Below are 25719 nucleotides of genomic sequence, written 5' to 3'. Positions count from 1 at the left end.
CTCAGTTAATGAGCCTCGGAACGAAGTCAAGCATTTACTGCACACGCAAGCAGGCAAATTATGAAGTTTAAAACCCAGCAATGAAGAACTGTGTTTTACTTCACTTCCGTCAACGATAAAAGCTTAAACGGGTTCAAAGTGTCTGCTATATACCAGGTGTCAGTGGTGAATTTCGTTTCAATTTGTTTGTATTTTTTCCCGGGTCATAGGGTTGTCGTCATAATTACTCATATTTTGACGGGAGTTTAGCACGCAATCCTTAGTTAGGTTGAACATTTTGACGGCACATTTGAATGTTTCACTCTTTGTCGTCAAGGAAAGTTAAGTCTTACACAAATGTTGATGAAGGAAACTCAGTGAGAGAATGAACGCTCTGGACGTGACACCTCTATTCAAACGCCATGTTTTCCAAAACTCTAACCAGTTTTTTCGACCACTGCGCGTTCTGTATAAAAATACCGTGAAAACTGCAACAGTAAACATCTTTTCGCCTCAGTCAACCACTGAAACACGGGGAACCCATGCTCGTTCTCCTTGGTTAACTGACGAAAATAGTAACATGCAAATCTTTGAGACAGCTTTGTTTTAGGACAATATATGCGGGCTGTTTGCCCGTACTGATCAAAGTCACGCCATACAAAACTTTTGCTCAGTCCACCGCTATACGTTTTCAGGGCACAGGGCACATTTTCAAACTGTAATACTTTCTTCAGCCACGCTAAAACTGCGACACTCGTGGGTGCCATGTAGTCACGCAAACTGATCTTCAGTTTTGACAGTGACATCATCCTTTGTCAAATAATAAGTATTTGATATCTACATATTTATTGCATATCTCTCTATTTAGTTCGCGCAGATCAGGTCAACCGTAGAAGTAATACAGTCTCTACGCTAGGTTCGTGTTGTCTGAATTTGGGTTACTCTTTCAAAGAATCGTTCGATGAATCAGCGCTGTTGGTCGATCACGAATTGGTGAGTATATAACTTGTTGTGGCATGCATGCATTCTGTAAGTGATAACATGAGTTAAACAGTTGACATTTGCGAAAAGTTTATTATTTCGGTTTGCTGCATGGTTTTGGTTTGCTGTGAACTAATGTTCCTTCTGACATATAAACGACCATTGTTTGGCAGCTAGTAGCCGACTAGTAGATGAATTAATGCCGTGTAGTAAAAGAAATACTGCGCTGCAGCGCTGTTCGCTGCCATGAGGAAGTTATCACCCGCTCAGTCAATTTCAGCTTCGGAGGGCTTTTGCCTTCAAGTAGAGCTGTGAGATCTCATAAAGAGTCAGTTCCTAAAATAAATCTGGAACATAAAACAGAGTTCTGATATCGTTGCTTAGTGTCCGCTTATGCGCGGGTCAGAACGAACGTTAATGCTATATGACAATGGCGCTAACGTGAAGTTAATTTGTTTCATTTACAAATTTATTTTGTTGTTCACGAATGTTTGTCCTTTATAATATTCTCTCTTTCGCTCGTAATGTTGATAGAGCAGGTTGAGGGTTGGAGTGAGATTTCAGTTCAGCTTAAATTTCAGCGACATTACATTCAGCAATGACTTTCCATTGTTCATTAGGCGACGATGCTTGCATTACGTCACTGAATTTATCATGACGGAAATAACTTGAATTACAGTATATTAAATGCCGTAAAATACAAAGGTTCAATAAATTACAGGTCTTATTTCAAGGCCGCTTAGTCAAAGATATCTGCAGTAGTACTAGTGAACGAACGTCTTCCAAGTTAGGGTTTTCAGGTGAATTAGTATTGGTTCAAGACAGATATTTCTTTTTCGGTCTTACTCTGTGTCCAGACGATTATTATTTCCTTTATTTCATCGAAATAAAGTCCCTTTTCCGCGTAAAACACAAGACGTTTTAGGCGTCTGAACACAGGTTCTGCTTTGCGTACTTATAACAACAACAAAAAGAACCGTATAATACATGTATAACATTTTTCAAATCACCAAAGGCGCGAATGATAAGACGACAGCTCACGATAGCGCTTCGTTCATGTATAGGTCGTTTTATATCTGTGAGTGTGAGCGAAACTACTGATGATATTGATAAAACGGCGTGTTAATAGGGCCGTCGATAAAACCAGGAACATGGAACATTCCGGCACATCCCGGAACATGGAAAATTGTATAAAAATTATGAGAAAAATGTGTAAAATAAAATAAAGAAATAACCCAAAAAGCTAATTAAAGAAAAAATAATAATTAAAAATAAATAAACTGGCGTTCACGGGCCAGTGTAAACGCCCCTACATGTTCATGTCTACAGGCAGTTAAGTGCGAAAAGTTTTCATTCACAGTAATTTAAACGATGGTTTGAGTGGGAGAATTTAAGCCTTTCCTTTTCTTTAAATCGCCCCTTGGACAGGATCTGAAGGTTTGCGATGCAAGTAAATTTATGGTGTAGAGCTATTGTAAAACAAGCAAATTCCGCCTGGCAAGTCAATAAATCATCAGTGCTCGAGCACTTCGAATTTGTTTAGACAAGAAACTATATGCCGTGTAAAACCAAGGAAATCGTGTATACGCATGTCTTTGACGCAACGTATTGAATAACGAAATCAGAAACTTATGTAGAGTGTAGAATGTTTACAGTCCCATGTTTTTCGGTCTACTTGAAGAGTTTGAACGCCACTATCTTGGTTTTCTATGAATGAAAGAGACACAGGAAGAGGACAGAAGCCCCTACCCTGGGGACAGGTACTCTCCCCAGTTTTCTGTAGCCATTTTTTATTTACTTATTTAGTTTTTACTTATTTGTCTTTCTACGCGCGCTATTTCTTTATAAAATTCTATATATTTTTCTCATAATATATCTTTTGTCTATCTTAGGGACTGTGCAGTAATTACTTGGAAGTAGGGGGGGGGGAGCTTGGAAATGGGTGAAATATGCCCCAAAACTAAGTCATACCCCCCTCTCATTAAGCAAAAATTAATTTCAACCCCCCTCACATAATGATAATATTAAGGCTAACCCCCCCCCCCCTTGAAAAAAGTCTCCTCCCATATAACAGAGGCATTCCTTTCCTACTGCATGACAGATAGGAAAACAACAGTTCATAGATCAGAACACCTTAGAGTTGATCAATTTGGCAGTTTTATTCCAATGTTAGTATTTATATTTGAACTCAATGCAAATAACTCTTCCACTATTTTTCCAGTTTGAAAAAAGGAATGAAAAAGTAATGCCCCTCCTGTATGTATTAAATTTTACATCCAACCCCCTCCCTCTCTTGTTGTCATTTTCTCCTATGCCCCTCCTCCAAGTAATTATTGTACAGTCCCTTATGTAAGGAATGTCACAAATGCCCGCTGACTAGCTGTAGTGTAGCGATGCTAGGGTCGGTGCCTGAGTTATTAGCTTTACTAATAGATTAAATTACGAGCCGCGAAAGGAGCCCGAGCCCGCGCTCCTCCCCTCTTCCCAGAGAGGAACGTATACGTAGACCGGACTCCAGAGAGCGGCTGCAATCGACCCTGTAGGTCAGCTTATAGTTCTGCTTATTTATGCCTGCTGTCTCTTTTTTTGCATATGTTTGGCCATGAACTTTGAGCTTTAAACTTTAATTTTATTTTGTTTTCTTACATAAAGTTACAATTGCCTGCCTCCTGCAACTAGTTCCAAAAGTAATCGAGGCGGGGGCAAGAGTTGATATTAAAAAGGAAAGGAAGAAAAAAGTAACGATAGTATTTACAACAAAATTACAAAAGGTACAAAAACTACAGGTAACCGAAAACAAAGTAACCATGTAATGTGCACATACATAGGCGATTAGAATACTACTATCAATAAACTATGTTGGTTTAGAAAATTTCTGTGTCAGTTGGGAGACTTCACTATAGTCATATTCACGTTTTAACACATCAAGGAGAGAGTTTCTTCATTTTATCTCGGAATTAAGATTTGATTAGTAATTTCACTGAAAGTGGAATGGAATTCCAGACTGAGACACCAATTCTTACAATACAATACCACACAACACAACACAACACAACACAACACAACACAACACAACACAACACAACACAACACAACACAACACAACACAACACAACACAACACAACACAACACAACACAACACAACACAACACAACACAACACAACACAACACAATACGATACAGTACAATACTTTTTTTCACACACTTCGCGTCTAAGAGCTGCACAAGCTCGTTCAAAATACGTACGTGTTTTCCTAAACTACAAAGATTTACGTGATTTACTTGTAAGGTTATTTTCATCTTCGCTGTTCTTGAAAATTTTACAGAGAAGCACTCATTTGTAGATGATCTGGTGTCAGAGTTACGTATTGTACTTGTTTTAAGAAGTTGATTCAGGAGGTTTATTGGACTATTTAAAATTATCACACCCCCCCCTCCCCTCCCACCATTTTGTGGACGAGTAATTAGACAACAAAGGATGTATAGTTTTCGTCGTGTAGTATTATATTTGTACATTGTTTCAGTTTGTGAACACGTTAAGTTTGGAAAAAAAGTTACAATTACTAACGGTGCCGCATTTAAACTTTAGGATCAGCTTTTATGTCGATAAACAACTTATAATGTATTCAAGATAGTTTTCAGGAAGAGTATCACTTTTAAAGACTGGAACAATCTTAGCGAGCTTGAATTTTGCTGGGTAGATCCCAGAAAGAATAGATTTATTAAATACTTCAGCTAGGGGTATTCCTTGGGTTCTTCAAGACAGTTGAATTCCTTTTTACTTTCTCATTTACACTAATGCCAAGGACGTCTTCAGCAATAATCATGACGGTATAGTGATTGTACAGTGGACAGCGATGATGATAATTTCATTTCTATGACAGCCCGGTGACCGCATATTAAACAAGATAGTGACAGAGTGAGAGTTGAGGCATTATCTAACGATATTTACATCCCATGGATAAGTGTTAGTAGAACAAACTGCACTTTCCTGTGATAGTGCTTTCTTCGGTAGATAGCGTTATTAACCCTTTACAACTGGTATCTGGACGTTTGATCTTGTTTAAAGCAACCGCCTCCAAACTTAACACTATTCATCCATTCATTTAGCTGAGTGATCAACATGCAGCATATTTGGATTGCTTTTTTACCCACCTTGACGTTTGTAGCTTTGGTGTCAGCAATTCAAAGGGAACTAGAAAATACAGATAAACACGACTGGCATTGGATTATTAAACAGCAGCCTGCTGTATTAGGGGTAAGTTTGAAAGTTAACTTTTAGCATTATGTCCTTTATTATTAAAATCTGGATCATTGGATAATGCAATTCAAGACTTCCACTAGCTTTGTCATCATTGGTAATATATATGAGCATTTATACCGTGCTCTACAAATATGGTAAACGTACGCGTCATTTTTTGGGGCCGTTGTTACTTTATTTTATGCTCATGATTGTCTATATTTTGAGGTTGTTTTAATAAAACCATTGTTCCACTCGCGCTTGTTGGATATGAAATGAATATAGCCAAGTCGGCGCTCTTTCCTATCCAACACGCACTCATGAAGTAATTGTTAAATAAATGCCTTGCCCTTTATTTCTAATCACCTCCCAGAGTAATAAACCTCCTTGCCCCACTGTTCCACAGGCACTTATACTCAACCTTCTGCTGATGGTTAAGGCAAACTGTGAAAAAAATCATTTGGGTTTTACTACATAAGTAAATGCTATGACAGGTATTTGATTTTCTGTTTTTATTGACTGATTGATTGTTTGTTAATTTTTCACTGTTTTATTTTGCAGTGGCAAAGACTTACTACCCCTCGACGAAGATATAGAGCATGTGATGTTGACTTAAAACAGTCTAATCCCAAGCCAAACTATTGGCTGCTAAGTGATCAAATCGCAGTCAGTGAAGCTAACAGGATCGATGTCACTGTCCAGTACTACATCTCAAGTTGTTCTAACTTCCCCCAAAATGGAGGACATTACTGCGTGAATGTTTTTGACTTATTCGTACACCAGTCAGACCAGTTTATTGCAGACCAAGGTCTCTATCCTGACCCTCTCAGTAACTCAGTGGCGTATAAAAGAATAGCAGAAATTAATCAGGCTACCGATAAAGAAACTTCTGAAACAATAAGCGTCCTTGTTAAAGAAAAACAAGTTATTTTAGCATTCCATAATTATGGAGCCTGTAGTACTCTCTACTCTGTTAAAGTGACTTACAACGTTTGCCCAGATGAAACACTCAGTAACAGTTTGATGTCACTACGACGGACTGTAGCTCCAGCAAATGATTCGCAACCCGTTCGAGTTAAAGGAAACTGTGACAAAGATACAGTTCAAGTATCAGGCAGTTTGTACGTTCACTGTGAAAGTAATGGCGAGTGGAACACCACTGGACTTGAAGGAAGATGTATTTGTAAAGAAGATATGCAGAATAATGACGGGATATGCGAAGGTATGCTTTTCCTATACTTAATGGAAAAATGAGTCATGGAACTGCACTTGCATCTCTCAGACTGCATTGCTGAGATCAAATATATTTTACGCGTCTCCATTTCATGAATACGTAGTGAAGGAGATCACGATGAGTGGGAATGAAGACATAGAAATTGGAAGCATAAACACTTTCGGAACGCCTCTGGTTAGGCTTTCAATTTTCTAGGCTGCCCCCGCCCCCTGTTCATAGCAAGAAAATATTCAGAGTACCCCTCTCTCCCATTAAATCATCTCCATGTGCCGAACAAGCGAATTTGTGGAAATATGGAAATTAGAATCCAAGTGGCATATTCGGAAGATATTACATGTAAGAACGTACCATATTTTTGCCCCTAGCTACCCCTCAGTATCTTCATCCTTCGTCAGAGTATTAAATAAACGTACCCTAATTGATCATTGAAATGTTCTTGTTCCCACACAAAGCCGTAACAAAATCAATATGAGGTTTAAAATTCCTGAAGAGGGAATGGCTAACGCTTCAGTGATTATACGTAGACTGGTACAAATGCAGTAATAAAACAACAATAACAGCAACAATGGAAACAAAGAACACTTTATAACAGTGCCACCATTACCCGACGCGCAAGCTATATGAATCATACTCATAACTCAGTGCAATAAAGAATATTGCTTACCAGCTACACTTGCCTGAATTTGGCTAATTTCTGTTTTAGATTGCCCCGAGGGAGTATACAATGATCAGGCGGGCCTTAACTGCACGGGTAAGAAATGCCGCAATTTTCCTTAAAAAAATATGAATGGGACTCACTATTCAATGTTTTTATTCTATTATATAGAATTCTGGAACTCACTTAATTCACTTAATCAGTGATCAATTCAACATTGTGTTTTTTCTCTGGAACTGCCACCTTGTTACCGTTACAATACATTTGCGATGGCCGACGATTTGTGGATTGGGACATAAGTTAACTTGTTGTGTAATGCTGTAAACATGCCATGGTCTCTGTTGATCAAAAGCATTCACTTTGTTTGTTAATGTCTTATTAACTACCTAGTAATAAACTGAAGAATCTTTTCCCTTTTAGTTTTGCCCACAATCCCGAGGAACATTAACGTTACATTCGTTAACCAAAGTGCAGTGGAGTTAAGATGGCTACCGCCTGCAATAATCGGTGATCAGACTCACGTGCATTATGACGTCGATTGTCGAAAGCCATGTGTCAATGACGACGACAACGAGTGTGTTGATAAAGAGTGCAAAAGTGTCGTCACTTACTTACCACGTAAGGAAGGTTTAAACGTGACCCATGTAATGGTAACGAACCTTTCGTCATTTGTGAATTATACTTTTAAGATTCGCGCCAAAAACAGAGTGAGTGAGGTGGCGAAACGAAGACATGGAGTTGACGGAAACTTTGCAGCAATCTCCGTAAGGACTAATGGATCAAGTAAGTTTTTGAGTTTGTGGAAAATATACAATATGCTGTAAGATAATAATCAACAACAACAACAACAACCATTTATTTGTACTCACAATTTATAAAATAATTACAATAAACATTAAATTAGTATAGAGTACTGCCTGCCCAAAATAACCATAAGGGCTAAAAAGAAAATAATCATGCCCTCTGTAAATCATCTAACACAGATGACTGCTATTAATTTGATTTGCTTTGGTTCAACCCAAACGTTTCTCAAGGTTAAAGATATACCACTGGACCAACTGAATGCATTACATTACAGAATCATCGTGAAGTACTGTTAGTAGGAGGTGCGGTGGTCTCATGGTTAGTGCGCTCGTCTCCGGATCGAGCGGTCCGGGTTCGAGCCCTGACCAGGTACATTGTGTTGTGTTCTCGGGCGGGTGGGGGGTAACCCTGCGATGGACTAGCATCCCATCAAGGGGGGATTAGAAATAGTCTTTGTCGCTTCGTGCTACAGAACCCCGAGATAAGCACCGGCCTGATGGGCCACTTGGTTCGTATTCAGACTTTATCTACCTTCCCTGTGAGGGTTGTTAATTAACGAAAATTATTTCCACAAGGCCTTCTCCAAATAAATGCTAGTGCCTGGACACACGCATATTTTAGATCGGCGTTTATTCGTGATCGGGATTTAAATTTAGAAAATACGGTGCGCTTGGTCACCATAGAAACTTTTAAAAAAGCTCTTTCTGTATATAGCTTACGACTGTACGATTTTGCATTAATTGTACGCTCTCGACCAATCGGAAGCAAACAAATTTTGTGTGGCGTGCAGCTATAATTTGCTGTGGCCAAGGTTTAAGAGATCACGCTTGGAACTTGATGTTCTTGATTGGTTTATTTTACACATTATAGTTCCTGGAAAACCCGAAGTATCGGTTGCACAACCGGAAGATGCCGTTATTTTGTCATGGATTTTAGAAGAAAAGAATGGCGTCATTAAAGATTATCACGTGACATACGCAAGAGAGGATGATTCTTCAGATAACCAGTCAAGAACTACACAGGAAACTAAATTGCAGTTTGAAAATCTAATGGCGGGAAAAACTTATGAATTCCAGGTAGGTAAAATTTGAATCCGTAGTTTGGGTAAGCAGTTTGGCACGCCAGCAATTAGATGCTATCTTGAAGTTTTATGCTAAGAAAAGCAAGCAGACAAGCAGGCAAACAAAAACGGCCAAACAAATAAACCACAAAAGTTTTAAATTAAAGCACTTTGGTCTTTATTTTTCGTCAGGTGTTTGCAGTGAACAACATCGGTAAAGGACCTGCTGGGACAAAGACCTTTACACTTAGAACTGATTCCGGTTTGTTAAAAATTAAATAATTATCAAGCTAAGATTAACATAATTATTCCTGCTCTTTCTTGTAAACGATTTCACGTTTATCATTTTCCCCTCTAGTCTTGTTGAAACTAGAACAAACACAAATCACCTAACGTAAAAACTCTTAGAAATGCCATGGATATCGCACTTCAAAGTAAGAAAGCTTTATTAAAGATTGCCATGGATCCTGACATGGACTTTGACTTCAGCTTGACTTATTGGCTTATTAGGGTTGATATACCTTTTATCGCACGATTGATGACCAGTGATTAATACTTCATCATTTCTGGCTGTTATATTACCACAGATGGATCGAAGGCGTTTAAGATAATTGCATTCAGTGCTGGAGTCGGAGGACTGGTGTTAATTCTTTTAATAATAATTGTTGCCATTATTATTCTCCGCAGAAGGTGGGTCTCTTAAATAAGTACCTTGTGGATTTGTTCCAGTCATTAAATTGATTTATTAAAGTTCAGGTCAAGACATCTACTGGTCTACCTTCCCTCGTAGTACATGTATATCAATCTAACTATCTACTTACCTATCTAATTACCTAACGTATCTACGTAGATGAAACGTATCTACCTAACGTATCTACCTTCCTACCCACTTACTTACCTACCTACCTTGCCGACTTGTCTACCTACCTACGCACTCACTCATCTACCTTAACCAACCAACTTACCTACCAACCTGCGTACTTACCTACCCACCCACCCACTTATCTACCTTAATCAACCAACCTACCTCTCTAACCACCAATCTATTGAGGTTACTTATCCAAATAAATGAGACTACCTTATATATATGTATCAACTTAATGCTTCAATATGTGTACTACTAGGAAAGGGCGAAAGAGTGTAGAGCGAGCCTATATGAAAAGCATTGAAATAGGTAGGTTCAAAAGCGTCCGTATTCTATATAACGCAATTGAGACGTCTGTATCGGTTAACCCGTGTTAGGTGTTAAAGAATCGACTATTAATGTATAAATTTGCCTCACTGTATAAAACGAGATGTTGCCATTAAGGAAAATAAGAAGACTTTCTGGAAGCTTTCTCGAGTTAAGTTACATTAATTAATTTCTTTCCACTCCGAACACATTCGCTCGAGATAACAGTATTTTAGCAGATGAGCTTTGTCAACGAAACTGCATGCAAGTTTTGTGACTCTTAGTAAAAGTCAATATTGCCTGCAATATTTTGTTTAAAGGAAGTGAATTACAAACTACGAATCCCATGGATCAGCGAAACCAGTATATCGACCCTGGAAACTATCTGGATCTAATGGAACTGATATCGAAATTTACGAATGAACTCGACAGAAGTGACACTAAACTAGAGGGAATGATTGGACAAGGTAGATATTACTCCTTAATACAATAGGCCAATTTCGATATAATAAAATTCTAACTTGGATCCGAGGCATGAGGAAATAAAACAAAATAAATTTTAAATTATTCATTCCTCGACTTCGATGTGATTTGTTTTGTTTTATTCCGCCAAGCCTCCGAGCCAAGTTAGAATTCTAATTGATCGAAATTGGCCTATTTTACTAGTGCACTAATGCAAATGCTGCAACCTGATTAGCTGAGCTGTTATACACTGTAAGCCATTACTGGGTCGTCCACATGGCGAAGGAGGCGCGGTGGCCTCATGGTTAGTGCGCTAGTCTCCTGATTGCGCTCTCCGGGTTCGAGCCATAGCCAGGTATCTCAGTTATTTTGCCCGTCCCTGTTTCGATTGCTTATCCTCATGTTTTGTATCTCAGGAGAGTTTGCAGACGTGTACAAAGGCATACTTAAGACTCGAGAAGGCAAGAAGATTGTCGCTGTCAAAGTCTTGAGAGTAAGTTGATATCTTTACGTTTGCTGCGTTAATCTTTTGGTAGAATTTTGTAGCAAAACTAAAAGCTGAGTTGTTAAACACTCAAACAACTAAAGTGCAAAAATTATTCCTGTACTCAAAACAAGGCCCGTAAGAATATATGTAAAGAACAATATAAGTTAAAACTGATGTTACAACTCTGGTCTTCTCTTTCATTCCAGCCCGGTTCCAGCGAGAAAAACCAAAAGGACTTCTTGTCAGAAGCATCCATCATGTGTCAGTTTGATCATCCAAATGTTATCGGACTCATAGGAGTTGTTACACAAAGTAAGTGGTATATTTATAGAGAGAAAGATGTAAATTTTTAAAACATCGGGAGCGTGAAACAACGTAAGAATCTGAGTCCCAACATCAATTCAAAATGTTGACCTCCCAGATGCCGACCAGGTGCTCTAACCGGTGAGCTATAAAGAGTTATGGTGAGTTGGGCCATTTACTAGGTTCATAGTATGTATCAACTATTTATCACCTGTATGTTCTTATACTTCAAGGAAAATGAAACCTGCTGCAATTTCCCACCCCTCCCTCTCTTCTTTTGTTATGCATGTCAAAATGTCCCAGATGAATCATCATCATTTGTCCGTTCTCCAAGTTAAGAACTTGGCTGCAGTCTCTCTGCCTACAGGCTATCCTGTCCTCTTTAGCTTCCTCTCAGGCCCAATCCGCAAGTGAAGAAATAGTTCAAGTCAATCCGTCTGTCCGTCAGTCCATCAATCATTCAATCAATCAATCAATCAATCAATCAATCAATCAATCATTCGATCAATCAATCAACCAACCAACCAATCAAGTGGTCAGTCAACCAATCAATGAATAAATCAATCAAACTTTTAAATAATTGATAAATAAATCAAATTACTTTAAGAGATCATACCTTGATCTTTTCTTGATTAACTTTATTATTTATTTATTTATTTAGAGCGGTTTTCATTTGAGTGTCGAAAGTAATTAGACAATTACTTTGGTTTTGGTTTTGCTTTTACTACGGTTTTAGATTGGCTGAGTAGTCTAATTGGTAAGTAATTGGTTTGGTTTTGGTTTTACGACATTCAATTGAAAACCGCTCTATTTATTTATTTATTTATTTATTCATTTATTTATTTAATCAGTTTATAATCAATTCGCATTTGTAGGCAGACCGATGATGATTCTCACAGAATTCCTGGAGAGTGGTTCACTAGATCACTTCTTACAGGTACATTTACTAAAGATCTTTCTTATGTTTGTGCTTTTGCTGCGTATTTTTGTTGCATCACATAAATTCCCGGAAAGTCCAATCCTCTTTGTTTGGGTGAGATGGAACTTTAAACAGTTAAAAAGAAGTAAATAAGATTAGACTTACGTCTCCTCTGAAAGACCTCAAAGTGACTAATAAATGAACTAATAGAAAAGTCGAATTTCTTCTTTGTAGAAACGTAAAGGACAGTTGACGAGCCTTCAGTTGATGGGAATGGCTAGGGGTGTGGCCTGTGGAATGGTGTATCTTTCCGATATGAACTTTATTCATCGGGTAAGTATATACATGGTAAAGATAGTGTACTAATAACTATCAGTCCTGCGATCGACTTAGCTAAATTACTAGTACTCATGGAATGGGCGGTGCGGTGGCCTAATGGTAAGCGCGTTGGTGTTTGATCGAGCGTTCCTGGTTCCAGTCCTGGCCGAGGTCATTGCGATGTGTTCTTGTGCAAGACAGTTTATTCTTACAATGCCTCTCCCCACACAAGTGTGTAAATGGGTACCGGTTAATTTAATGTTGGGGGTAGCCCTGCAATGGACCAACATCCCCAAGGGACTTACACCCCAGGGGATAGTAGAAATACTCCTAGTCGCTCCATGCTACGGAAACTGGGATAAACTGCCTGATGGGCCATTTGAACCGACACAGACGTAAAATTGTCAGGGAGCCTCTTTCAATATTATCACCATTTTTACGTCACGAAAAAGATGCACTCATTATCTGAGTGCCTTGAAGGATTTTGTGAGTCTCCAAGGTAGACTGGATTGTTTTAATACTTGATAAAAGGTTAGGTCTGTATTGCGCATATCAGAAAAACAAAATTAACAGGCGATGGGGCGGGGGAGGGGGGGGGGGGGCGAGCGCAATCGTCGTATCATGTACGTAGCATGGTGATATAGTTGGGCAAATTAATGTTGATATCCCTTAGTCAAAGTTTAATCTAAGCCTAATTTATCAATTAAACTCACTCAACTGTTTTAAATGTTTCCTGTGGTTTAGGATCTCGCAGCTCGTAATGTGCTTGTTGGTGAAAACATGTTGTGCAAGGTGTCTGATTTTGGTCTTTCAAGAGAGTTACATGCTCAAGACGATCAAGAGCCACTGGATTACGAGACTCAGGTACATGCTCAAGTTTTTCAATCAAAACCGCGAAACCGAGTTGGCTAGATAGTTCAGTTGGTAGAGTACTGTAGCGGTATTGCAGAGGTCATGGCTCGAATCCCGTTCGAGCCTGAATTTTTTTCAGGCTATGATTTCACAACGGCTCAAATTGTGTGTATTTATATAACTGCTATTATCAATCACACGTTCATCATAATCTTTCTCCGCAGTTCAGATATATGATCTTCCATATATTTTCTTGTAATTATTGTAGTAATATTTGTATTGGATTGTTGTAATGCAGTGGAAAACCTCGAGAAGACCCTACATCAACTGCCTAAAAAGAAAAAAGAAAAAAGGAAACATGGGGGTGTTAATGAGATCATCAAGCTTCCTCGTCGTGGCCACTTTAATAGTTTAAAAGAAACTTTCCACATTTGCTGTTGAATAAATCACGCACATTAGAAAATGAGTCAACTACCTAACAGTATAATGCCTGATTCTGTCAAGAGTAATGACCTTTAAACTGCCTTTCTGCGGGATTGACTTGTATAAGCCTTTCTGAAACCCGAACAGTAACTGTTTCTTGCTTTCGTCGGTGATAAGTTGTTTTGCTCGCACGCTCCTTAGTAAATACTGTATTTCGCATCTTAACATTAAATCGTGTTTCTTTTGATTACCCCAAAGGGAGGTAAAATTCCAGTTCGTTGGACCGCACCCGAGGCGCTTAAACATCGAACGTTCAGCTCTGCTAGTGACGTGTGGAGTTTTGGTGTTTTGCTCTGGGAGATCATGACTTTCTGTGATAGACCTTACGGAGAATGGAGCAACTACGATGTAAGTGATGTGTAACCTCGCTGCAACAAATTCTTGAAACGAGGAGATAGCGTTGTGAAGGGAATTCTTGTCGCCCAGGCTCATTGACTCAATTACAAACTCATTCACTCACTAACTTGCTAAATGACTGAATCCCTGAGTGACTAACTGTCTGACTAAATAGCTGACGGAATGGCTGGCTGGCTGGCTGACTGACTGGCCCGGCGACCGTCTGACTGTCTGACACGCCGGCTGACTGGTTGACTGACTCTCTAGCTGAGTGGCTGACTGATGACTGGTTTACTGACTGACTGACTGACTGACTGACTGACTGGTTGACGGACTCTCTAGCTGAGAGCTGGAGCAACAAGAGAAATTTGGGCAACAGGTTTTTAAAACGCTTCCATTTGTTTCGAAACATTACAATGCTACTGACAAACAGAGAATAACAATACTGGTAACAGTATATAATAAGGTGAGACTTAAGAGGCCCTGCGCCTAAGAAACGACCGATGATTTCCGGCTAAAAAATAAAATCGGCCGATTTTTATCTCCCAAGTAGAGGTTATCGAATACTATTTAAAAATGAATTTCTTTTGTTTCAGTTTCGCTTTAAACCAAAAATATCGAGCCGCAAACTTTTTCCGTCTGATAGCAGCAAAATCAGGCCGAAAATAAGCCCCCGCAAAAGACTGTTCAGAAATTACTATCGCAACGCAAAATAATGAGAAAACTACACAGTGTTGAAGAAAAAGGCCTTTTAATGCAATATCATTCGATAAACATCAAAAAACTGCCGAAGCGATTAAAAAATAAATTTTCAAATGTTGCATACTAAATTAGATGGAGCGTTGGAGCTGATTTTAAAATAATTATTTCTCAAAAGTCCAACGCTGTTGATAGCAATCACAGTGATGAATTAGACATTGGAGGGATACACATCACATTTCTGGAAAAACATTTTTCGGCCAAAGTATATTGACCTTGTACAAAGCGTTCAAAGTTACCGTGTTTACCGTTATCCTGCTACTTCGGCGAAACACTTTTCTTTTGCCAATACGGCCGTGGATAGCGTGTTAAACGCCACTTTAAACCTTGCTAGGCATTCAAAGACCATCCTGAGTAGAAGGATGTAGAATTGAAAAAGAAAGGAAGATGAAAAATACGCAGAAAAAGAAAATAACTCGAAATTACCATCTGCTAACGAAAGTTGAATCTGGAAAATGTCGTCGTGTGACAGCGGCCATTGACGTCATTTGTCACGTCAAGTCGCAAGAGCGTGGGAAACGAGTCTGCAATGTCCTTCGGGCGGTCAGCGGCTAGGGTTCCAGTCGTGACCCCATAACTCTGATCACGCTGCGGCCAAAACGGTGTGGCGCTTGGGGAAGTTTTTCTTTTTGAGTGACCATCATTTGTGACAAATAACATAACATTGTTCCACTAAACGTTTTCTGACCGGGAAAAATTGTTTCCCTATTTGTGCATTCGTTTGGATTCCGCCGCTATTTGTACAAATGACGTCAATGGCCGCTGTCACACGACGACATTTTCCAGATTCAACTTTCGTTAGCAGATGGTAATTTCGAGTTATTTTCTTTTTCTGCGCATTTTTCATCTTCCTTTCTCTTTCAATTCTACATCCTTCTACGCAGGATGGTCTTTGAATGCCTAGCAAGGTTTAAAGTGGCGTTTAACACACTATCCACGGCCGTATTGGCAAAAGAAAAGTGTTTCGCCGAAGTAGCAGGATAACGGAAACACGGTAACTTTGAACGCTTTGTACAAGGTCAATATACTTTGGCCGAAAAATGTTTTTCCAGAAACGTGATGTGTATCCCTCCAATGTCTAATTCATCACTGTGATTGCTTTCAACAGCGTTGGACTTTTGAGAAATAATTATTTTAAAATCAGCTCCAACGCTCCATCTAATTTAGTATGCAACATTTGAAAATTTATTTTTTAATCGCTTCGGCAGTTTTTTGATGTTTATCGAATGATATTGCATTAAAAGGCCTTTTTCTTCAACACTGTGTAGTTTTCTCATTATTTTGCGTTGCGATAATAATTTCTGAACAGTCTTTTGCGGGGGCTTATTTTCGGCCTGATTTTGCTGCTATCAGACGGAAAAAGTTTGCGGCTCGATATTTTTGGTTTAAAGCGAAACTGAAACAAAAGAAATTCATTTTTAAATAGTATTCGGTAACCTCTACTTGGGAGATAAAAATCGGCCGATTTTATTTTTTAGCCGGAAATCATCGGTCGTTTCTTAGGCGCAGGGCCTCTTAATACTCAAAAATAGTGCGAATCAGCATTTTCTTAACACCCCTTATTTTTTCGTGTCTCAAATTGTCACTGGACAAAAGCTTTATTTTTGTAAGAATCCGGAATTTTTTTCATTCTCAATGCCAACTTAACTTTTAAGCATTTATGGGTCCCTCGATAAGTTGCTTTCTGAGCTTGAGATCAGGTTCAGTGGAAACGACCAGGAAACACTGTGTGCTTTGGGAGATATGTGTCACAGGGAAACGCCTGATAAAGAAAGCTTCCCCCGCATCGCTAAATTTTACGGAATCGACGGTGAGATTCTGGAAGCCGAGCAGAAAATATACGCGAGTTTTCGTCGTGAGCGCTGGTTCCACTCACAACTGTTTCAGAAATACTGCAGACAAAGCATGAGAACGAAATATTTGATATGTTGTCAGATTTTTCCAATGTGGTGAATATTATTGTGGTGATACCTGCTGCATCATGTTCTGCAGAGCGCGGATCATTCACTGCGTTGCGCAGAATGAAAACCGACCACCGCAACAACATATGGGGCAACAGCGTGTCAGTAACAGTAACTAAACAATGACATGGATCGTATTATCGATATTTTCGGCCCTCGCAATGACAGAGACAGTAGTGTCTTAAGGTGGTCTATATGATAGATTCATATACAAGAACTGGCTCTCACTCTGGATTGAAATGTAAAATTTTTTTCACTGCATATTCAGGCCAATGTTCGTGAATCCTGTGGCCCTCATTTGTACTCGATTGTTTTGTAGAAATTTGGGCAACTTGCGAAAATTGTTTGCACGTGAAAGTGATTCACCGCTACCCCTGGAAAAAATTGCCCGTACGCTTATGGACTGACTGATGACTGGTTGAGTCACTGACTGACCGACTGACTGGCCACTTACTTAGTGACTTATTCACTGTAGTTGTTGTTTAACAGTATAAAACTCGGCGGACTATTTAGAAACGTATTCCTTCCCATTTCAATGAGCGTGAGAAGATAAGTTACTACTTATTAATCCGTTACCAATGTTGATTTTAAAGTCTTTGCTGTAGACAGAGCAATACGTTATTCTGGAGTTTTACTATAGTCGATTCGACACTTTAACATACTCAAGTATTAATGAAACGTCACAGCTTAAACTTGAAATAATGTCTCCTATCTTGGTTTCACTGGAACAAGGTGCTGTGTGTTTATGAAGGCTATGGTCATTACAGAAATTTATTATATGACTTGCGTTTGTAGCCGATATAACACCCTCTGATTGGCTAATATTAGGGCATTATTCTCCCGTAATGCCAACGGGCCGATTACGGGTCTGCAAAAACTGAACCAAGCAAAAAGCCATATAATAAACAACTTATTAACTTCGATCGTTCAGTCTTTACGAGAAGATCTTAAAGCTCGGAAAATCTCAAACCTTGCCGGTCGCTCGGTCGATACGGCAAGGTCTCGGTCTGAGATTTTCCCGTAAAAACCTCATTCTCGGTTAGTAAGTAGTTAGTAATCAATAAGGACCAGACTATTTAAAAGCTCAAATAGCGCTTTGAAGTCTTTGAAAGGAACTCAGTCACGCCATTTTGAGTTATTTTGGCCACGTACAAAAGTACTTTTAAATTGAAGGGAACCTGAAAATATAGTAGTTTACTAAGATACAAAACATCAAAGAGATAATAATAATTAACAATACAGCTCGAGGAACAAGGATGGTTAAGGATTACCACGGATTGCAAACGACGAACGTGAGAATTTTAGGCTATACTTTCCAAGATGCGTAGCTTCTTTAACTCGTTTATCGTGTTTTTTAAACAGGTTATCAACAGAGTACAATTTGGATACAGATTGCAGTCTCCTCAGGTGCGGAAAATTGGTTAACGTTTGTTTTGTAATTTTTAACATTTGATGGGTGTGTAAACGCTGAAGTTAGTCAGGGACGTGTAGAAAGGGCACGACTGTACCTCCACTGTTTTACGCTTTCTTTGCGATTTCTAAAATTTTAAATTTTACGCATCGCATATGAAGTGCTGCTAGTGTTGAAGTTATCGTTTTTTTTTTTTGGTTGCAAAAGGACTACATGTTTGCTTCCAATATAGAAATAACTGAAAGCAAAAATCTAAGGACTGCTGATTTGGATGAGTTACACCAGGTAGTCTATCCTTAAAAGTGTCCCTGAATAATTTGTTGCACAAATTAGCTTAGTTTATTCATGAGTCACACCTCGATCCTGACGTTATCGACGTCGATGTAATCCACCACAAATTAATGAGAATCCACCACAAAAAAAGATGTTTTTTCCAATGGCCCACGAATCCCTACTTTACGCGTCCAATTACATCAGATTTTGAACTGATGATTTCTTGTAAGTTTTTGTATAACTACTTTTATGTACTTCAATTCCGGTCTGTGAATTAACTAATTAATTTTCTTGGTTATTTCCTATCGCAAGGGCTGCCCGAAAGTTCTGTATTCCTTAATGTTGGATTGCTGGGGAAAAGACAAAAGTAAACGACCCAAGTTTTCTGAGATCGTTAGTCGCTTTGATGCACTAATTCGATCCCCAGAACTTCTAAAGGATTATGTCTCATCGTCTCTCCCAGATACGTAAGTACTATTTAATATGAATATATGAATTTTACACTGGAGGTGGCCCTGTGATGGACTCGCATCCCATCCGTGGGGGAGTAGTGGTGCATCAGAAACCGGAATAAACTCCGGCCTGATCGGCCACTGCCATGACGAAGACTTAACTTTTAACTTCAACCTTGGCCATAATGCATTAAAAAATAATGAATAAAGAGAGACATAAAAATACAGTAATCACCAAATTTATACTATAAAACGCTTCACTGTTCTCGTCACTGTTTTCCTTGCGTACTGGAAGAGAGGTCGCACTTCTAAGACCCTTAGAAAATCTCCTTTGATAACTATTTACCCTGCACTGATCTCAATTTGAGTCGGTTAATGAAGATACTTAAGCTAGGGTGGTTCTGGAAATATTAGAGGCATTTAACACCATGCCAAGGTTTCCATGTAAACGGCAAACAGCAAACGGCAGTTTCGGGTTAGGCGCCGGTTTGGCGTTAGACGTTTGTGACTTCTATCTGTTTAGTCACAAAAACATAAAGAATAATTTCACTTGAAGATGCCGCCATGTTCAATTTCCAGACAACAGCAGTGTTTGATTTTCAAATGGCAACAGAAAGTCCTGTTTTTACTCATCGGCTAAAAATTATATCTAAGCATGTACTACTGGCTTACTAAATTTCTTACTAACGACGTGGTATAAACAGAAATTCGGGATAAAAAAAATGTTCAGGTAAATCACTTACGTGTAAACCTACTTCTCGGTGTCGAAAACCCGCGTAGAGAACTCCAAACGTGACCGCAGCGCTTAGTTAAGTGACTTCTAGCGGTTTGCCGTTTGAGATTTCCGCTGAAAACCTTGGTGCTAAATGTCTGGCACTATTAGATTCGTTCTTGTTACAATAACAGTGCCTACTGGTATTACATGTCAGTCACTAGCCTGCGAACGCAGACGTATTTCCGGCTGTGGCTTGTCTCCGCCGAAAATAACGTCTGCGAACCCGAGCCAGGAAACGGTTTCTGTGACGCAGGAATTTTAAGCCAATCACAGTTTAGCTCAAGTAGCCCCAGAACTACTGCGCGAGGAGCACTCGAGTTTCATTCTATCATGGAATCTGATTGGCCAAAGAGAAACAAAAGTCATTATCTCACAGAAATCGTTTCCTGGCTCGGGTTCGCGGACCCTATTTTCGGCGGAGACAAGCCACAGCCGGAAATACGTCTGCGTTCGCAGGCTAGTCAGTCACTATCAAAGCCATTATAACGACAAAGACACAATAACAACAATAAAACAACGACGACGCCCAGTCAAGTCGTTTCTTTATAATTTTACCTGTTTTTATTACTTTCAGATCTATCGAGGTCAATTTACCAGAATTTCAGTCCGTGGACGACTGGCTAAAATACATCAACATGGAGAAGTATTTGGAAACATTCCAAGCTAATGGCGTCAACACCCTCAACAAGGTCGCTCAGCTGAATGAAGGGGATTTAAACGAAATAGGAATTAAGTTGGCTGGACATCGAAATAGAATGAAAAAGAGTATCAAGGCTATGAATTCACAACGTCACAACAAGGGCATGGATGAAGAGGAAGCCGCAAAATAGACGGGAGAGAAAACGTGGCTGATTGGAACAAATGTTTGCTATAAGAACCAAAAATTATACGAAAGAAGTGTAATTGTTATACTTTAAATTTGGTTCTTTTGATCACACAACTGATAAAGTTAAAGTTTTTAGATAAATTTTTTTTTTTTTTAGTTAACATTGAAGAACAGTAGCTCTTTTTAAATCATTTTTATTGTGGGTTTTAGTTCAGTTTTTATCGCAAACTTATTCATTACAAAATAGTAAAATTAATACAGATAGTAAATAGAAAATAGCAAAGAGGAATTTCAGTAACAAATTTGATAAGTGGTAAATCTTTAAGAAAAAGAATCAGTAAAAATGCAAAACGCACCAAAAGAAAAGAAAAGAAACGAAATGCGATAATGCTGATACTGACAGTGTTAAACACTCACTGTTAAAGTTCGTTTTAGAAGCGAGGGTCGTTTCGTCTCACTGACTGAACTATAATTATGGGAAAACCAGGAAAAATGAAATAAAAACTGCAAACCAGCGTGTTCGAGTGTTACCATGCACATTCTACTCCATCTTCATCCCCAGTGTTTTCTGTCCAAATGCGGTTGGCTCTAAAACCATTAGTCTGAGATTTCCAAATCCATCTAAAATTGTTTCAGTACGCTTTCGAAATCAACCCAGAAATAGGTCGCAAATCCTTCTTAAGAGAACGAGAGAAAGGCAATACAGTCGTAATAATACACTTTATTTTTTCTTCCAGCTTCACAGCGGTCCGGGTCCAAAATCCTTGAATCTGATTGGTTAATCGCGCGCGCTCCAGCGGTCCTGATTATCCTATCCGGACCCTGGTTACGGACCACTCCGAAATTCCCAAGTTTGGCAACGTTTCGAGCTTTTTGTTACACCATAAAACAGCGTATAATGTAAAAAATCTACAAAGAGTCAAAGAAAGCAGCAAATAAAGCCATTTTCGATTTTTCAAGCCGTGCGTTTCTTTTTCATTAGCATCTATTTTTCTCACATAAGCGACATTTTCGGCCGAAAAGTAACCTTTTTAAACGTACTTTTTCCCCACACTGTGTCACTTTTATTTAAAATCAGCCCTACAATCTCTGCAAACGCTACCGGCTTTTTTGCCCGAATGTCAAACGCAGGCGTACGCCAGATTTGAACTCAACGGTTTTAATTAAAATTGAACACAGAAGTTGCTTTCAAAGCAATACCGTAGAGAGAAAATAGACACGTTATTTGCCGGCCTTGCTCGGCCCGTATTGGTAAAAGCCATGCCCTTGGGCGCAGTTTTTCCCAATATGGACCTCCCGGCCGGCAAATAACGTGTATACATGCTTTACAGGTGCTCCATCATGACCGATTCTTGGGAAGAAAAACCTCAGAAGAGACCAACGTTCCGATGGCTTTGCTCTGCGGTCAGAAGACTTCTGGATGACCACAAGGTTTGTAAAGTTCTTTAACATGTGTCAGTGTAGCACACACAGCAGAAATGGACACTCACTGTTAAAGCTGTGGTCTTATTGAGCAATTTGTGTGGCTTTTATCCACAGTGTCTATAAACCTTTCCTTTTGGGGGGTAAGAGAGGAGGGGATAAATATGAAGCATATCTACCAAGACAAAGTCGAGCTAGATGTTCGCGGCCAATTTTCACTGGGCCTAAGGTGACATTATGCTACCAAATCACTAACAACGTACTTTAGTCTTAACGCGGCCTGTCAAAAACAACGATTGCTTGCCCATTTGCACATCAATGTTAGGTGTTAAACAAATAAGAAGCTTCGGCCTGAATCAGGAACAAAAATTCGACCACTCTATCCGAAACAGTTTGAAATAACTGACGAATTTCGGCCCAGAATGAAGCATTGGCAGTCAGAGAAGAACGATACAATTGTATCATCACTTCTGTTGACTGTTTTGAGCTTTATGAACTCTGAACTCACCCCTCTCGCCTTAGTACGAGTTCTTGTCTGCGCGCGTAACTTCAGGTGATTTTAACTAGCCAATCGTGGCTCAGAATGTGCTCGCGCGTACATTTTAACTTCGCTGTCGTAATTTTGCAGATTTTCATCTTTGTTGTATTTTCTTGCCGTGTTTTAGATTTTAGCCCAGCCTTGTCGCTGTTTTTGGAGTTTTGAGTCTAGCTTCTTCACCGTTTTTAGCCATTGTGATTAGTCGTTTATTGTATTTTCCGGATTACGTGGCTGGTTCATTAAATATTTTGTTTATTTGGAGTTTGAGCCTACAATTCACTAAATACAATTCGCGACATTGACTCCCTTAACCGTTACACTGATCAGCAGAGACACATAAAGGTCGAAGGTCTACTCTCTTTAACTATCTATTCTTTGATTTGCAGACATATGTGAATTTGGAAGTTGATGATGACAAGGATTATGTTAATTTTGACGTGGTGACGTAGAACGATTGACGGAGGATCGTGACTATATGGAGAAGACACGTCATTTGACTGAAGAAATATAGTGTTGACAAGTTTCATTTTATTCAAAAAGTTTAGTAACACCCATCAAATCGATTGCTAAGGAAACCGTGTATAGCATTTCCACTACAGATTGTTTGCAAAATTCTCATCCGATCTGGCATGATAAACATTTGCTACTTCCTGGACAGAAGGCTGAATATATTGCATAATGCCTAAACGGCACCCTTTCTGAGTGTGGATAACGCCATCCAACGGGTAAATCACTGGAGAAAGGTTGACGACACAAACTTTGCCATCCCAGCACTAAATACATAGTGATTTATCCAGTGGAGAGCATTATCCAAACTTTCACCAACCAGCTATCTTAAGCGCTGTAAACGTTAGAACATCCCGGAGACTCGTAGCTAATTTGTATAGGTAATCATACGGTTTCGAGTTCAATTTGGAATTAATTTGCACGAGTGAGTTTTTCAAAAAGCTGAAATTGCACGAGCCGCTTCGGCGAGTGTAATTTCAGCTTTTTAAAAAACTCACAATTGCAAATTAACTCCAGATTGAACGAGAAAAACCGTATGATTACTTATTAATAATATAAACATGAAAAAATTCGCGCTGAGGAAGTGCCGGAAGATCTTTCTTGAAGCCATTTTTTTCTCATTTGAAAAAACTTTTTTCAAAGTTTCAGCACAAAATGTTCGTCATCATTTTACGTGATATCATTTTCTTTGAAAAGTTCCTGTTTTCTTTCAGTCAATCATAATCCAGAATTTCGATGTGTAATTTGCACTGGTGTTATACTTGAACTGCACTGCTCTTAGCCAATCAGAATCGAGTAATTTTTTTCGTGTGTATTATTAACCTGTTTATGATATAAAAAAGAATGCTATACTTAGTACATAACAAAACTCCGAATAGAAGACGTCGTTCGCGCGAGTGTCACGTGCACGAAGTACATTAGGCAGATCATGTAATAATAGCGGCGCTTCCGCGCACCGGAGCCCCATACCTTAAAGAATTTAATTTGGTGGCCCATCGAGCCGAGAAGGTTTGGTTGTCACGTGCTTGTCCGTACAACGTCTGTACGTGCGCGAGTTTTGGAAGGTCCTTTATATTACCTCTTTTGGCCTAAAAAGGGAAAAAAAGTACACACACTGTTTAAGAGGTACCGATGAGGAACATCAGGGGTTAGAGAGACATAAAAAACCTTGCTTAGTGAAGATTAACTCGAGAATGTTCGCTTGTTTAGTATGTTTAGTAAACACTGTGGAAAAATGGTTTATAATTATTCGTTGATCGATCGAACGATTAGCTTATTAAAGTCTTCATAACATTGGCGTTTGTTGAAAGTTTCTTCCCGGGCGATTCACGCACACTGAGGTCAATTGCGGTGAACGACTTTTTGTTGTAGAAACTGCCGTCGTGTTTTCTAAATTTGGTCACGTTTGCTTGCGACTCTCACCAGCTGCGTGAAAAGCACTTGCTAATTACTTACTTATTAATCCCTTCTAAATGCGTTTCTTTGCATATTTTTTATGGAGAGTTCCTCATTTTGTTTCTTAGGTTCCTTCGGTATGGTGAAATGCTTATTGGTGAATTTCTGGTAATTTGATAATCATATAGGACAGATAAAGCTATGACTGCAATGCTGTCGTCAAAAATTAATATTCAAATTACGCTTTAGCGTGAATAATTAACTTGAACACCGCACGCCTTTGAAATTTTACATGTTTTCTGGCTTCTAAATTCATTTCTTGGCTTTATTAAATCCATTTTGAAATCACTGGTTATCCTTGCAATCTGATTGGCTCTCAATGGTGCGATTTATTCACGAATCGCACTATTTTTTGCGCTAAATCGCATCTTTTTCTCAGCCATTGAGAATGGGACAGTAAAACAAAACAACAAATCAGATTTCAATATTAGTTTAAAGTAAACAAGAACATTTCAAGAAAATGAAAGGTAAAAAGCCATTGTGTGGAGAATTTAGCAACTAGTATTGCCAAAACTTTGTTGTTATTGTGTTTTTTTTCCAAAAAACTTGACGAATGTAATTAATTGCAGTTTCTAAATGACGATTATCAGCTCCTTCAGGCTGAACACCTACTTTAATGGAAGTTTCCAACTTTCAGTGTCCATTTTGACGAATATTTTGGCGATTTTTCTTCAACATCTGCTCAAAATCCGTATGATACCGAGTCCAGTAAAACATAAACAAACGAAAACCACACAACAACAAATTCAGGGCCATCTCAAGAAGGTAGATGTTTCCAGGTTTCTGGTAGTTTCAAACGAAGCAACAAAAGAGCTCAACTCTGTCGCTGTGAATAAACATAGTCAAAATACGCCCCGCTCCACAAAACAGTGAATGAATGAACGTCTTACGAAGCTGGTGTTAGTTCCGCCATCTTGGAAATATCTTGAAACAAATGGCGCCGCAAGAACTTGACAAGGTCCTGAGTATTGAGTCCTTCGCCGAGGTCACAAAAAGAAACGGAGGTGATAACGAACTGGACTCCCTTAAAATCATGCCATTAAACGGTATGAAA

The 25719-nt window shown here is 39.0% G+C and overlaps 2 protein-coding genes across 2 annotated transcripts; both read left to right on the top strand.

Moving 5' to 3' along the window:
* Positions 1–478: 478 nt before the first annotated feature.
* LOC145481829 (ephrin type-B receptor 1-B-like) lies at positions 479–21258 on the top strand. The gene is made up of 19 exons (XM_081460373.1): positions 479–972; positions 5073–5220; positions 5764–6424; positions 7140–7187; positions 7512–7874; positions 8766–8971; positions 9148–9217; positions 9543–9645; positions 10080–10129; positions 10447–10593; positions 11005–11081; positions 11282–11387; positions 12254–12315; positions 12532–12630; positions 13360–13479; positions 14149–14298; positions 18369–18413; positions 19003–19157; positions 20492–21258. Exons 2-19 carry the CDS (start codon positions 5086–5088, stop codon positions 20745–20747), a joined length of 2853 nt encoding a protein of 950 aa, XP_081316499.1. The 5' UTR covers positions 479–972; positions 5073–5085; the 3' UTR covers positions 20748–21258.
* LOC145482943 (angiopoietin-1 receptor-like) lies at positions 20734–23826 on the top strand. Its single transcript, XM_081461578.1, has 3 exons — positions 20734–20816; positions 22075–22174; positions 23090–23826. The coding sequence occupies exons 1-3, from the start codon at positions 20779–20781 to the stop codon at positions 23150–23152; spliced, it is 201 nt and encodes a 66-aa protein (XP_081317704.1). The 5' UTR covers positions 20734–20778; the 3' UTR covers positions 23153–23826.
* Positions 23827–25719: the final 1893 nt, after the last annotated feature.

The sequence above is a fragment of the Orbicella franksi genome, chromosome 3 (genome assembly GCF_964199315.1).
Source record: "Orbicella franksi chromosome 3, jaOrbFran1.1, whole genome shotgun sequence".
Classification (NCBI taxonomy): domain Eukaryota; kingdom Metazoa; phylum Cnidaria; class Anthozoa; order Scleractinia; family Merulinidae; genus Orbicella; species Orbicella franksi.
Note: the sequence above shows the minus strand (reverse complement) of the source record. Positions and strands in the feature narration are given on the sequence as shown.

Excerpts from the sequence above, each read along its gene's own strand:
- LOC145481829 (XM_081460373.1), top strand. The coding sequence starts at position 5,086 with ATGCAGCATATTTGGATTGCTTTTTTACCCACCTTGACGTTTGTAGCT. Across the intron at positions 9,218-9,542 it reads TACACTTAGAACTGATTCCG|ATGGATCGAAGGCGTTTAAG; the intron begins GTTTGTTAAAAA and ends ATATTACCACAG. Across the intron at positions 18,414-19,002 it reads ACAGATTGCAGTCTCCTCAG|GGCTGCCCGAAAGTTCTGTA; the intron begins GTGCGGAAAATT and ends TCCTATCGCAAG.
- LOC145482943 (XM_081461578.1), top strand. The coding sequence starts at position 20,779 with ATGTTTGCTATAAGAACCAAAAATTATACGAAAGAAGT. Across the intron at positions 20,817-22,074 it reads AAAAATTATACGAAAGAAGT|GTGCTCCATCATGACCGATT; the intron begins GTAATTGTTATA and ends CATGCTTTACAG. Across the intron at positions 22,175-23,089 it reads GACTTCTGGATGACCACAAG|ACATATGTGAATTTGGAAGT; the intron begins GTTTGTAAAGTT and ends TTTGATTTGCAG.